This window comes from Bemisia tabaci, chromosome 7 (assembly GCF_918797505.1).
Source record: "Bemisia tabaci chromosome 7, PGI_BMITA_v3".
NCBI classification, from domain to species: Eukaryota; Metazoa; Arthropoda; class Insecta; order Hemiptera; family Aleyrodidae; genus Bemisia; species Bemisia tabaci.
Window position 1 is genome coordinate 26,822,595 of NC_092799.1, and position 14,047 is coordinate 26,836,641.

General features: G+C 35.7%; 1 protein-coding gene across 1 annotated transcript in view; it reads left to right on the forward strand.

Moving 5' to 3' along the window:
- The window catches only part of LOC109042433 (lysosomal alpha-mannosidase), a 53,773-nt gene extending 39,785 nt beyond the window's left edge, over positions 1-13,988 (forward strand). The window contains exons 5-17 of the mRNA XM_019059172.2: positions 482-687; positions 2,317-2,453; positions 3,401-3,534; positions 4,806-5,022; positions 5,963-6,162; positions 7,096-7,280; positions 7,973-8,214; positions 8,807-9,020; positions 9,242-9,359; positions 9,956-10,235; positions 10,986-11,222; positions 11,739-11,888; positions 12,394-13,988. Of these exons, the coding sequence (XP_018914717.1) occupies positions 482-687; positions 2,317-2,453; positions 3,401-3,534; positions 4,806-5,022; positions 5,963-6,162; positions 7,096-7,280; positions 7,973-8,214; positions 8,807-9,020; positions 9,242-9,359; positions 9,956-10,235; positions 10,986-11,222; positions 11,739-11,888; positions 12,394-12,630 (2,557 nt within the window). The 3' untranslated portion in view covers positions 12,631-13,988. The remainder of the gene's footprint in view (positions 1-481; positions 688-2,316; positions 2,454-3,400; positions 3,535-4,805; positions 5,023-5,962; positions 6,163-7,095; positions 7,281-7,972; positions 8,215-8,806; positions 9,021-9,241; positions 9,360-9,955; positions 10,236-10,985; positions 11,223-11,738; positions 11,889-12,393) is intronic.
- Positions 13,989-14,047: the final 59 nt, after the last annotated feature.

Sequence of the window (14,047 nt, forward strand, 5' to 3'; positions counted from 1 at the left end):
TTAAAGGTGCTGTCTCTTGCATCACTGAAAGGCGACAAAATTAGAAATTACTATACTCTCAGGAAATGAGAGATTTTGTCGCATTTTCTCGTTTGTAATTTTTTATTTCTAAATCAGATTATTTTTTTATACCTACATTTAAAAAAATTGCAAAATTTGCCGCCCCCTAGATTTGCCGCCATGGGCCGCGGCCCATGTGGCCACCCCCTTAATCCGGCCCTGACGCGATTTAGATGCTGCTGCGTGCTGGCCTTCCCATTTTTTCATGCAAGCGGCCACGCGCTCATGATCGCATCGCTGGATCAGGATCATGAAGTTTCTGAACGCCCCTGCAGTTGACCTGAAATGAAACTTCAACAGGGGTCATAATATGAAGGTACCTTGAAACTTCTGCATTCATGTAGGAAGACCCTCTTCCTCTAGGTTTAGTGTTCAGTCCTCTTTTCTATTTCCCATTACTGACTGGTTTTTCTTTTTCCAGATTTCTCAATGAGACTTTTGGCGAATGCGGCAGGCCGAGAGTAGCATGGCAAATCGACCCATTCGGGCATTCAAGTGAAGTTGCACTTCAATTTGCAGCCATGGGATACAATGGTGTGTTCTTCGGCCGCATCGATCAACAAGACTTCGAAACCCGAGAGGGTAGAAGAGAAATGGAAATGATGTGGCGACCAGATACATCCACAGGTTCGTGGATAGTGTTTTGAACCCCTATAATATTGGGAAGAGTGTCTCACCCTTGCAGTGTCGTGGCGTGCTTTGCGATATATTGATATATCCCCATTTGAAGCTGTGGCAAATAATAATCGATTATTAAGGTGTTCGCTGCGAACACCCTTTTTGTCGATACTTTTCCATGGGTTTAAATGACCGATCAATCGATATATCGCAAAGCACGCCACGCCATTGCGCCCTTGATTAGGGGCTGTTCTGCCGTGCTAAGGAAAAACGCCGTATGAGCCTTCAGGCGTTGCCAAATTTCCTCTGGCAAATCACTAATTTTCAGGAAAATTGTGGAATACTTTTCTCCCAATTTCTCAGAAAATTTTGTTTGGAATTCGATCTAAAGTGTCTGAAAATTGCAAGGAAAAATATTCATAATTTCCCGCAAAAATGAACATTTTATCTAAGGAAATTTGGCAACTATCGAATGTTCATACGGCGTTCTTCCTTAGAATGGCAGTGTTAGTATTACGTAACGCACTTGAGGGGGGGGGGTTGAACCAGCGTTACGGTGCGTTACAAGGGGGAGGGGGGTTCAAGCCCATCGGTTCGTAACAAATCTGAGCCGGGGGAAAAAAGTGCAAGAAATTGAAAATCTTGCCTTTCCCGAAGGAATCTTTTCGGTGCGTGACCCGGCCAACACAACACGCGCGTATTTTTTTCGCGCTGTTTTCTCAGCGTTTTTTTGATTTTTTTAAATTTGGGGCGGGAGGGGGGGGGGTCAGGCCAGTGTTTTGTAATCCAAGAAGGAGAGGCGTAGGGCTGCGTTATGGGTGGGTTACAAGGAGGAGGGCCGGAGGGGGTGTCAAAAATCGAAAAAAGTGTCTCGTAATACTTGAATGGTCGCTTACATTTATCCGAGTAAAAACGCACCGAACCTCCGTTGGCAGGTATATAAGCACATTGTTAATTTTTTTATAAAATGCGCATATACTTGCAAAGTGAGTGCTCGTAGGCAAGTACCTACTGCGTGTTAAAATGCGTGCAAATCTGAAAATCACTGTTGTGGCTTCATTGAAGTAGCTTTAAAAATTCTTGAAACTGCAATATTATTTTGAGTTTCAAAGATCTAATCCCAAGAGTACGAAACTTATTACTTTTAGTCAAAGAAACAGCACACAAATTTGAAAACGTTAAATTGCACTTTTGAAATCTTGAGTGAAAGAAAGTGATAGCTATTTTTTATCTCCTTATCCTTTTCTAAATAAGTGAGACAAACTTTGCATTTGATTTGAAATTGGACTTTTTCTGTGATGCAAATCTGAAATAATTCATCCCTGAGGCAAAAACGTTGCTTTGAGAGGGATGATGAGCATCCGAAATTTTTTATTCCTAACCAGATTGTGTGCTTGAATTTCTATCCAAGTGTATAATTCTTACATCTAAATTAGAAGAAATTTTAAGACCAAACCTTCTCGGTTTAACTATAAAAATTGAGGTCTTAAAAGTGAACCAAAAAGTTGCGAATAGTTTTTTTTTTTTTTTTTTTTTTTTTTGATGGGTAAATCATTCCATTGCATTCACACCGCTGCACAGCCTACCCACTACCACTATACCTACAATTCATTTTTTATTGTGCTTCCTTTTTTTCAGGTGAAGAAGGTGAACTGTTCACTGGAATTTTGTTCAATTTATACCAGCCACCTCCAGGCTTTTGTTGGGATACCTACTGTGATGATGAACCTATCATGGATAACCCTAAGCTTCATGGATATAATGTTGATGCAAAAGTATGCCCTTTGTTAATTTTATACTTGTTGAGTTCTTTCCTATATCGAATGATTGTGATTTATGTGCTACCATTTTTTGCTCAAATTGAAGTCCTATTGCTTATGAAAATGGTTATCACAACGGTAGCAAAGTATCTGTAAGTATTTTTTTGGAGGCAATAAGCTGTGAAAGTTACTTAAATCTCCTCTGAATTAATATTATTTATTGATGACAAGATTTATGGGTAATGTATAAATTGCACACAGTTTTCTCACAGTAAGTAAAAGTTACACCGCATAACTTTAGAGTCTGCGCACAAGTTTCTTTACTTGTTTGACATCAATACAGAGATAATTAAAATTCGTCGGAAAAATCCAAAGATTATCCATTAATAATTTTTTTACTTAAGTAACAAGACAAACTGTGAGAATGTAATATGAAATCTTTTTTCATACATAAAATATTCTTAATGCTCTTTAGGTGATTCGTCCCAAGTTCTTGGTGTGGTGGAACTGGTGAACAGTAAATCACATTGTCAAAGTACAAAATCTCAGCTGATTTCTGACTTTTAAGACAAAAAAGGACAATAGCTTCTGCGCATGAGCCTTAAAAATCATTCTCAACCAAAAAAAAATTGCAAAATCTAGAGAAATGAAAGCAGGGATCCTCTTGGAAAAAATATTTTATGTATCGGATACAGAAATCGATTAATGTATGGAATATAACTTTTTTTGCCTTGCACTCCGGTTCCACTTTGCCAAGAACCTACAATATGAATCACCCTAACATATTTTCTTACGAGTGAAGTTGATTTTTGTCATATGCCAAAATTGTTAATAAAAGAAAGATGAACTAGCTTCTTGTACTCCAAAATAAGCGTCCGGTTTTTAGATGCAATTATTTCCAATTTTCCATGACTTCTTACTCTGTAATCTTTTAATGAATTTGTGTGTTTTTTCTTTTGTAGATAAACCAGTTTATCAAGCACATCGATGCTTACAGTCATGCCTATAGAACGAACAATATCTTAGTCACCATGGGAGGTGATTTCAATTATATATCTGCTTCGCCTTGGTTTAAAAATATGGATAAGCTCATTAAGTATATATCACAATGTTATATTTTTGTTAGTTGTTAAATTTGTTTTCAGCCTAATTATCTCACCTCAATTTGTCTTGTCTGATTCTTAAATTAAAATTTAGTCATTATATTGTGAGACTAGTACTGTGGTGACCAAACTAACTAAGGTAGTGCTCAAGCATTTTCTTTCGGAATCTTAGATAAGTATTTCATCCTTAATAAGATCATCTTACTTTCAAAGTGTATTCTCTCCTCAAAGGGAACAGTAATCTAACAGGAAGGCATTTTTTCTAAGTGCGACACAGCCATGAACTGTCACAGTGGTTCAAAAGTTTTAAGTTACCATTAGTATACCATCATTGCCAAGATCAGTTACTAGGGCTCATCGTTGAAATTTTGTGTTAGTCGACTCGACAAGACAAAATCAAAGTGGAATGGAGTTACAAGATTAATGGACTCATCAGTTGTCCTTCTTTATCATGCCTGTTTGGTGGTATTATTGACGAGCTATTGGCAACTCAAGAGATGCCTTTAGCTTGTGATTGATTCGACCGGTCATCAGCACAACAAAATAAAGATCTAACGAAACTGACCAATCGCATAACTTCATTTCAGCTTACCATTAGAGTCCCTTTATACCCAGAGTTAAGACAACTCGATTATCAGCTGACTGGCAGCCGGCCTTGGCTGGCCATGGAGGCCGAAACGAGTGCACCCAAACGAACGATATTGAGGGATAAGGATCAGAAATCCTGCGATGTCTGTCACACAAAAACAACAACATCAACAAATTGATCAATTAAAAAGAAAATGAGATTGGTTTGTGAATAATTTCTTAATCTATTTTCATTTTGGACCGATGGAAATGACAATTTACTCTTGATAAACCACAATTAGGTGATATTTTCATTATTCTTGTTCATATTCGAGGTACCGCCATCTTGGTGCACTCGTTTCGGCTCCATGAGCGAGAACCAATCAGAATTGGATTTTTTTTTAGGCCACTTTCAGCCGAACCAAAAGTGAGTTGTCTTAACTCTGGGTATAAAGGGACTCTACTTACCATTAGCCTTCTTTTTTCCAGTTGACAAAGGCAGAAGTAAAATAATTGGTCCATAATTCATTGTCTTATGACTGTTTCCCAACAAGCTGTTCTTTTTTTTAAAAAATATTAATATTACTAATCATGAAAAAAATACTCTAAAATTGGTGAATCCTTTCCCTAGTCAGAAAACTTCACTTTTTTATTTCAGTTCATTGCAGTTATTATAATTAATTTATGTTTTGTTTAGATACATCAACAAGAGAGATGGTGACCGTATAAATGTTATTTACTCTACGCCAGCCTGCTATCTTGAGGCAATTCATAATTCAAATATTTCATTGCCTCTCAAGGACAACGATGACTTTTTCCCGTACGGTTCTGATCAGCACTCTTATTGGACTGGTTACTACACATCTCGGCCCGCCCTCAAATACTTTGTAGAGAAGGCTAATGCTTTCTTGCAGGTTACTTTCCTTTAAATATTTTCACATTTTTTGTGAGTTTGACTTCGTAAATATAAGTTTTTGAGAAGGTTTGCGGAAGAAGGGCTTATAATAGTCACGGTGAGCTCATTTCTTTGAGCAGCTGCTGAATAGATATCGACAGACTGCTTCACCAGGGAAACAAGAAGAATCTAGAATAATAGAAAGAGAAAAAGGAAGAAGAAATAAAGCATCAGAAGTGGCTGGTTTATAATCTGAAACGCTTTAATATCTATAGACCTAATGATAGAAACAGTACATATTATACTTTTTTGACTTCGCAGTCTGGGTAATGAAGGTTAAAATGAGAAATTCACGGGAAGTTTCAGTTGCATGCAGCAATTAGAGGCCAATTTTATTTCCTATGGGTTGTTGAGCTTGCATTAAAACTTGCCTAATAAATTCACCTTTTTTCCTTAAGGGCAATCTTGTAAAGAAATGACAAGGAGGCAATTTTCTTCTCCAAAATTTTAAAAATTCCAAATGAAAAATTAAGTTTGGAAGTGAACAATTCACTCATGTTTATGAATAGCCTGAACATTGTAAGACTGGGAGCTCAACAAGGAAAACGAGAAGTGTCAACTTGGAAACGATTCCGTGTTGCATTTTTGTCCTCTTCCCTTATGTGATGTATTTACCGAGCACTGATTCATAGGTACATCCTGTCTCTGCAATGCTTAAAATCTTTTAGAATGAAATATCCTCAGTTAGAATTTCCCCAAGCTTGGCTGGATAGTTATACCTTTTTGTCCAGTACCTTAAAAATTATACTTCAGCGGATTTTTCTGGGAAAAGTATAGTAACATGAATGTATGTTTAAGTTTAAGTTTTTTTGCAACCAAATCCACTATCCTGTGAACAATCACAATTGAAGGAATGGTCCAGTATGGTTCACTCAAATGATACTGAATTTGTTTCACAGGCTGTCAAACAGTTGACTGCAGGGATAATAAAGTCTCAAGAATTGTTGGACGACCTTGAGCTAAGTCAAAGAGCTGTTGCTATCACGCAACACCACGATGGAGTTTCTGGAACCGAAAAGCAACATGTTGCCGATGATTACTCGCTATATCTCAATGAAGGTGTTCAAGCATTGACAAGACTTCTTACACATGCCTATAGGTTGTTATGATTGAATTGATAGACCATGGTATTTTCGCTCTTTTTTGTTTTAGTTACCTTCAATACAATGAATATTATACGCAATCAACCGTTTGTAGAGGGTTTGTTTCTTTAAACTAAAAAAATTTTTCTTTTTAAGCCTCAAGAGAATACCTCGTATTGTATTGTAAACAATCATACCAATCGTTCGTAGTTTTCTCTCATAACATATGAATGCTAAAGTACTATTACCTATCTGTCTCTGTTAGAAGTGAAACTACCTCCTTTAAGGTATGAAGAAAGCAATGGGCCCATAGACAAGGTATGAATTACAGCACTACGGAACATCTTACCTCTTCAAAATTTCACGGGGAGAGTAAATCACACAGCGAAAGGCCTAGGAATCAATTTCTAAACAGGATATGTGTATTTACAATTAACATTAGTCAAATGGCAAAAGTACAAATGATTTCATTTGTATGATCTAACTTTTATCTGAGCTATGTTAAGAATTTTTGTCAATATCAAATTCAGGAATCAATTTCTGAACCTCCTATCGTGTGAATCGTTTTCTGCATAAGATTTTGAAGAAAAGACATGTGACATTTTTTTTCTAGTGCAGACATGTCCAGTCATTCATTCCTCCATCACTTTTTGAAGTTCTTAGAAAAACGTTGTGAAACGTTTCCAAAGTTCAGAACTTTTAGTTTAGATTTTTTGTGTTAAATTCCATGACACAAAAATTTGCAAACTTGAATGTCAGTCTGTCTAAAATGTGAAAGCTTTTATTTTTGTATATTTACACGTATATAGTTATTATGTACTCATGAGGTATTTACTTGCTTGATTAGTTTGCAACGAGGAAATGAAATTCCGTCTCTAAAAGATTAATTTTAAATTGACGATTTTTGCACACACAGTTTTACTAAAAGAAAATCTCTCATTTATTTTCAGAAAGAGATTGGGTTCTGACCTACCAGTCCAAGTGTATTGTGGAAATCTGAACATCAGTCGTTGTGAGGTAACTGAAAGCAATGCCCGATTCATCATGACAGCATATAATTCTTTATCTCATCCTATGGACACAGTTGTGTATCTTCCTGTCTCATATGGTCAATATAAAGTCACTGGACTCACCGGTAATTATTATTTTACTTTTGCACTCAAAGTTCCATGTCAGTTGTAGTCAAATTCTACTCTTAAGGGCTATTCATAAATTATGTCTTCGTGAATAAGTGGAGGTGTGTCGTCGGAGCTCTTGTGACAAGTTTGTGGCGTGACCATTGCGAGGAAAGAAAGAAGGATTAGTATTATGTGATGTCACCTGAAATTGTATAAAGTTCCCATCTTTTGAAATGTTTTTGGTAGTACTAGTAAAATTTTCTACAACAAGTGACATTTTCATACCTACAAGAAAAGGGAATCCAGAAGAGCATGATGTAATTTTGCACAGACAGTATAGACCTGCATGATGGATGCCTCCAAGATGTTCAATTACTATCACAAGTGTATGAAAGGAGAAATGTGATCAGATTTGTGAAAAGAGACCTTATCATCCAGCAGATTGTTTTACTCAACTTTTTGTAAATGCATGGAGGAGGAAAATCTGGAAATTTTGGTGCAAGTTTGATCCTAAAATCTCAAAAATTGAAAGAGATGTCAGTCCTGTAGTTCCAAAACAGAAATTCCTAGGTTGTAGAAAAACATAGTTTAAGTATTTGCAAAAAGTCAACATCCTGGAAGATTAGGTCCCTTTTCACAGATCCGGTCACAATTTTCAAATTCGAATCTGTATCCAGCAATGATGAATGTACCAATGTTCGAATTTCAGGTGCTGAAATACCCAGTGAACTTGTTGCCATCGCCAAACCAGTCCTGACCACACCTGTGTTTCTTCGCCAAATAGCATCCCTTGTTGGAACACAACACCCAACACACTCTCTTGTTTTCACAGCAAAAGACATCCCTCCTTTAGGGTTGAGCTCCTTTTTCGTTGAACGACTTTCACAACTGAAGGCACCCGATTATCCTGCGCAGTATAACTCAACCGAAAACCTGAAAGTTAAACATGATGTGAGTTACACTTTTGTTCAGCTCGAATACAATCTATGAAATAAGCGTTGCCTCATAACTTATTAGTATGATGCATTTTTATTTTTGTTCCAAAACTGGAAAAACAAATTTAGACACATCCCATAACATATTTTTTTGACATTCCATCAACTGAAAGTTTCAACTTTTTGTTTGTTCGAGATAATGTTTACATTATTTTATAAATTTTAGTTTGCAAGTAAATGGTGTCACCTTCTGGCTAAATTAATTATCACAAGCGCTTTTTGTTGTCTAATTCCTCAATCTTGTCCAATTTTTTTATGAAAAAACTAATGAACAGAAGCTTTTGACAAAGGATTCCGCATACTTCTTATGGAGATGTGCACCACAATCAATTTTCAATTTTTTTATTCCATTAAATTCGTTTTTGGATGCTGATCAAAAGTCATCATTGTGCCAACTTTCTGCAAGGCACCATTTTTGCAGTATTTCGCACAGTTCGTTGTGGAAGTTTTGATTTTTACTTGAATATGTGAGGTCTTCTCCTGTGAACTTCAGTCCTCATTATTTATTTTGTACTAAATCTGAGAACATCATTCATTTTGTACAACAGGAGACGGAATTGGAGTTCAATGCAACAACAGGATTACTTCAACATGTTAATTTCAATGGAACAAAAGTAGACCTGATGCAAAGTTTTCATTACTATGAAGCTTGCAAAGGTTACAATTACAACCCAGACAATAGAGCCAGTGGAGCATACATCTTCAGGCCCGCTAAACAGATCCCGATCTCAAATCTAACGGCTAATATAACAGTCCACAAAGGTAAGTTCAAAGCTCCTGCATAATGTTCAAGATTGAGCCACAGACGATTTTGTTTTTCGCTGAAATCAGAACCAATAATTTATTTTCAGTTATTAAGCTGGATAAAATATTTAGTAAGGAATCAGTGACCAGAGGATACCAGTGATCAAATTTTACAAATATTAGATTCAGTTAAATAAACAAAAGACATCATATGTATTTTTGTTTTTTCAAATTTTCAGGTAAACAAGTCACAGAAGTTCATCAAGCATTCAACCCATGGATGAGTCAAGTGATTCGAATTTTCAGCGGATCGTCGGAGCTAGAATTTTGTTGGTTAATTGGGCCTGTACCTGTACCGTAAGTTCAAAAAACTTGATTTTCAGCCCTTAGCCTAGTGTTCATAATTCTCTTGTGAAAAAGTATATCCTTCAAAAGCTGTGAGCCAATAGAAGTTTTCAATTTCATGTACCAAACATAAAGTCTGAAAGAGAATGGTCTCTCTCAGGAAACATTGAATTTTACCTGAAAAGCATTAATGCAGCTATAAAACTTCACAACAAAGTAGTTAGAGAGTGACAAAATATAAAAGACCATCTAAAGTAAGTAGTACCTTAAGTACTTACAGGAAGTAAAATTTTCTGATTTTAATGCAATTTTCTTAAAAAATAAAGTCAACACAGCCATCAAACAAATGCTTTTTAAATCAGAAAAAAAGCACCTGAACTCTTTAATACCCCTCCAGATTGCTTTTGGTTGCATTTAATTTTCACAAGGGCTTTGAAAGACTTATTCCTATGGGAAAAAACAGTCATGAAAGGTGGCTTACCTAGTGGTCTGAACTTGTCCTTTAACATAGGATTGTGCGTTCAAGCACCAGTTAACACCTTTTTTTTAACCCTACGACTACAAATTTATTTCTCAGTGTCAAATACGTCCTATTTTTATTTTTCCAGTGACTGGAATGGTAAAGAAATTATTACAAGATACACAACAGACATACCCTCAAATAAAACTTTCTACACAGACTCCAATGGTCGGCGGTGGGTGAAACGCATTTTGAATTACCGATCATCCTGGAATATGACTGTGCATGAGCCTGTCGCTGGGAACTACTACCCTTTGACATCTGCAATTCAAATCCGAGATGAATTGAATGACACAGCTACTTTAACAGTCATCACTGATCGAGCAGAAGGTGGAACTAGTCTCCATGATGGTGAAATTGAAATTATGGTAAGAATCACGAAGCACCAAGTTGACACAAGTGTAGCCAGAAAAATTTTATGGGAAGGGCCAAGAGCTTTTTTACCCCTCATTGGTGTTGAATGACTACACATGATGACATCTTTCCTGGAAGGAATGGGGGGGGGGGGATTTGGGACTCCCATAGTTACGCCCATGCAAGTTGAGGGCATGAATAAAAATTCTTGGGTGATACGGCATGTAAATTATTAAGTAAATTCTTGTTTATCATTCAGTACAAAATTTAGAAGTCATGTGTAATTTTTTCTGGTAGGGACAAAAAAATCTAGGTATTAGATCTACGTAATTTACTGTGATTTTACACAACTAAAGCTGTCATATGTATTGCCTTAAGTTTTTGGTGTTGAATGCACCCTAACAAATTAACTTGATTGAAATCAAAGGATTTTTGAGGCATCAGGATTAAAGGGATTTTAGATGATTAAAAATAAATTAGAAGGAGTGAAACTTGGTCCGTGGTCCTTTGTCAAAAATAGAATTGTATCTAAACTTTTGCTTTAGGTATGTCAGGGAATCTGCAAGTTTTTTCAAATTAAGTTTCAACTCTAGGAATGAGTATCGCAATAACTTTTTTGTGTTGAATCTAGATCTTTAAAGTGCAAAATAACAAAAGTTAAGCGTCAAAGCGACTATACCAGGAAAGACATAATTTAAGTGTAGCAAATCTTTTACTGATTTCTCTATGATTAAACTCATCTAATTTACATTGATTGATTCCAGTTGCATCGAAGACTGGTGTATGATGATATGAAAGGTGTTTCGGAACCTCTTGACGAATCTGCTTTTGATGAAGGTCTCATTGTGCGTGGTTGTCACATAGTTCAGTATAATACAGATCGGCAGGAAGCTGTCAAGCAGCATAGGCTGAAGACATTAGAAACAGTTTACAGCCCAATATTAGCCTTTGCCAAAGGACCCTCAACATTCCAGGAATATCTAGAAAAGAATCGTTTGAGTGTAAGTATTCATTTTAGCTGGTGTTGTGAAAATTACTTGTTATTTTTACATATAGATTGAAATTGTTGAAAACAGTTTTTTCGTTAGCTTATTTTATTACTTATCAGCCATTTTCCCTCACATGCTTACTTCTATGTCAGTTTGTGTGTAACTGATCATAGGAATACTACTCAAGTAGCATTTTTCAACACAAAGCTACAAATTATTTAAATCAAATTACGATTTGATTGCCATCAAAATAGTCAATGGATTAGAGTGCCATTTACTTGCCATAAAATTGAGATTTTATTTCGGGTACCTAACTACAATTTTTGCAGCAATGATATTACCAAAAATTGGCATTCACTAAGCAGAAATTTAATCACGATTTTCTATAATCGCACATTTTTTTCTGAAAGTTAAGGATTTTTCAGATTTGTGTCACTCAATTACTTTCACAGAATTTGAAGACTTATCATTATTGTCATCATTAGTTTTGTATTTGTGAGACTTCATTCAATCTTCTCTCTTTTTCAGTTTTCATTGGTCGAAGCAGCTTTACCAAAGAATATTCATATTTTAACACTAGAACACTGGGGAGATGACACAGTTCTTCTGCGGTTAGAACACATTTTTGAAATAAATGAACATAAAGAATTTTCAAAGCCTGAAACTGTAAATTTACAGGTAAGTTACTGCTGATTCTCATGTAAACAATTCGGAAATTTGATCTCTTCCCTCTTTTTTAGCATAAGTCCTATAGCTCTTTTATACACCGGGTGTTCCAGACCACCCGTCTGCTTTCTTTTTCTTGGAAACGGACGAAAATTGAGCTTCAGGACCTAAACTTTTAAAATTAGCTATTTTAAACATGCAGGAATTGACCAACTTAACTTTTTTTTTTTTTAATTTTATTTTCTGGTAGTGCCAAATCGAGAGTAAATTATTGCTCCAAGAAAAAACAACTTTTTCATCGATGTAGGCATTTTAAGGGAATGATTTTTCGAAGAAAAAATGAGCATAATAATGAGTCTTTGGTTTATACATGGTTAATGACTTATGGTTGCTTTCATATCTCAACTGTTTTTAAGCCTAAACATTTATGGTAAAAATGGATAAAAGGAAGGCATTGGCTGGTTACTATCATTTCTACTCACTCTCTGTTACTACATTTCTTATTTTTTCTTTTCAGACCTTATTCAAAGAAATAGATGTACTATCAGCTGAAGAGTTAACCCTTGGCGCAAACATATTGAAGAAAGAATTGGATAGGTACTCGTGGAACTATGAGGCTCCAACCCCAGCACCTCCCACTGCAGTCCCAGAGCTGCCCAAGGAAAAGCCTCTAGCCAAGCGCTCAACAGACCTAGTCGTCACAATCAAACCGATGGAAATTAAAACGTATAGACTGTATGTGAAACTCAAATAATAAGAGCGCCTAAGGCTAAGATTTTGTAAATGAATTGTTTGTACAGTAAGTTAGGAATTGAGTATTTTGATTTGTAAGCCACCTTCGTTCCAGGGTTATTGTTATTGTTTAATTTCAATTTTTTTTTGTTTTACGGTGAAAAGCTTTCATTGTATTTTACAACTTTCTTTTTTTATTCGCCTCCAAAACCTAAGGTGACCATATGACTCAAAGTGTACAGATTTAATCAACTGTCATTCTTTCCGCCACAGAGTTCTTACAATTTTTTTGTGCAACTCTCGGCTGCAAAAACTGGAAATGATACTTCATCAATTAATGAAGCTCAGATATTCAGCTTGAATTTTCCTTTTATGTATAGAAATTTGAGCTATAATGCCCAAGAAAGAAATTGGTCATTTTCCCTGCATCTACGAACTCGATAACTTTCAAGTTTTGCTAATGCCTTTGAATGAAGGCTCGCTACAGTGAATATCACGTACTTATCATTTAATTTTGTACCTATGTCCTGGCTATTTTATGTATTCCATTACCTCTTGTAGAGACTGAATTTTCTTGGATGTTCCGGAAGGGCATGTCACAGTATTTTTATCTAACTGTCAATCAATAGTTTATGTCGCTCAAGGATCAACGTGTAATTTTCAATTACAAGCAATCACCACTGTTGTGTCATTTGCCTCATAAACAAGATATTAGTAATCGATTTAAAACTTAATTGTTCTATAAATTATTCAATTTTTACGTAGAATTTCTTGTTTTCAATCTGAAATTTTTAACTGAATGGAAGAGACTCATTGATGATAAGAATCAAATGTATGGACGTTTTTGCAGGAAAAATTGTATTTCACAACACCTGTAATTTTCATGAAAAAATGGACTCTCTCCTTGAAGGAAAGCATTTGTATTATAAAAAAAATTCAATTCACTTCCTCTCCACCTCCCTTCTTTGAAAAGAATGTAAGAAGCCTTTGATGTGAATTGCAATTTTGACACATACCATCATTGAATTTTATTCTGGAGCCCTCTCAATATCATCGTACCTTTTTGCGAAATTTCTTTCCTCCTCCGAGTTTATGGTTCCTGTGGGTCGATTGTTGAATCACTATCCAACCACCTTGATTGATTAATTCCTATCAAGGCAATGATATTTATCGAAAAGGGTCGTTTAATAGTGATTCAACAATTCAGCTGCTGATTAGTTCCGTTGACCAATCTAACATTCTCAGTTCTAGTTCTGAGTGTACAAAAATTTTATCTGAAATTTCTGTTCTAATCTGACTGGTCTTACTATTTATTTGTTTGTTTCCTATTTTTAGTTATTTATTGATTACCCTAAGAATAAAAGAATATTCACGGTAAAACAGTTTCAGTTACATATTCTTCGCTTCCTTGCGACGCAGCCTCATCCATGCAATTTTTC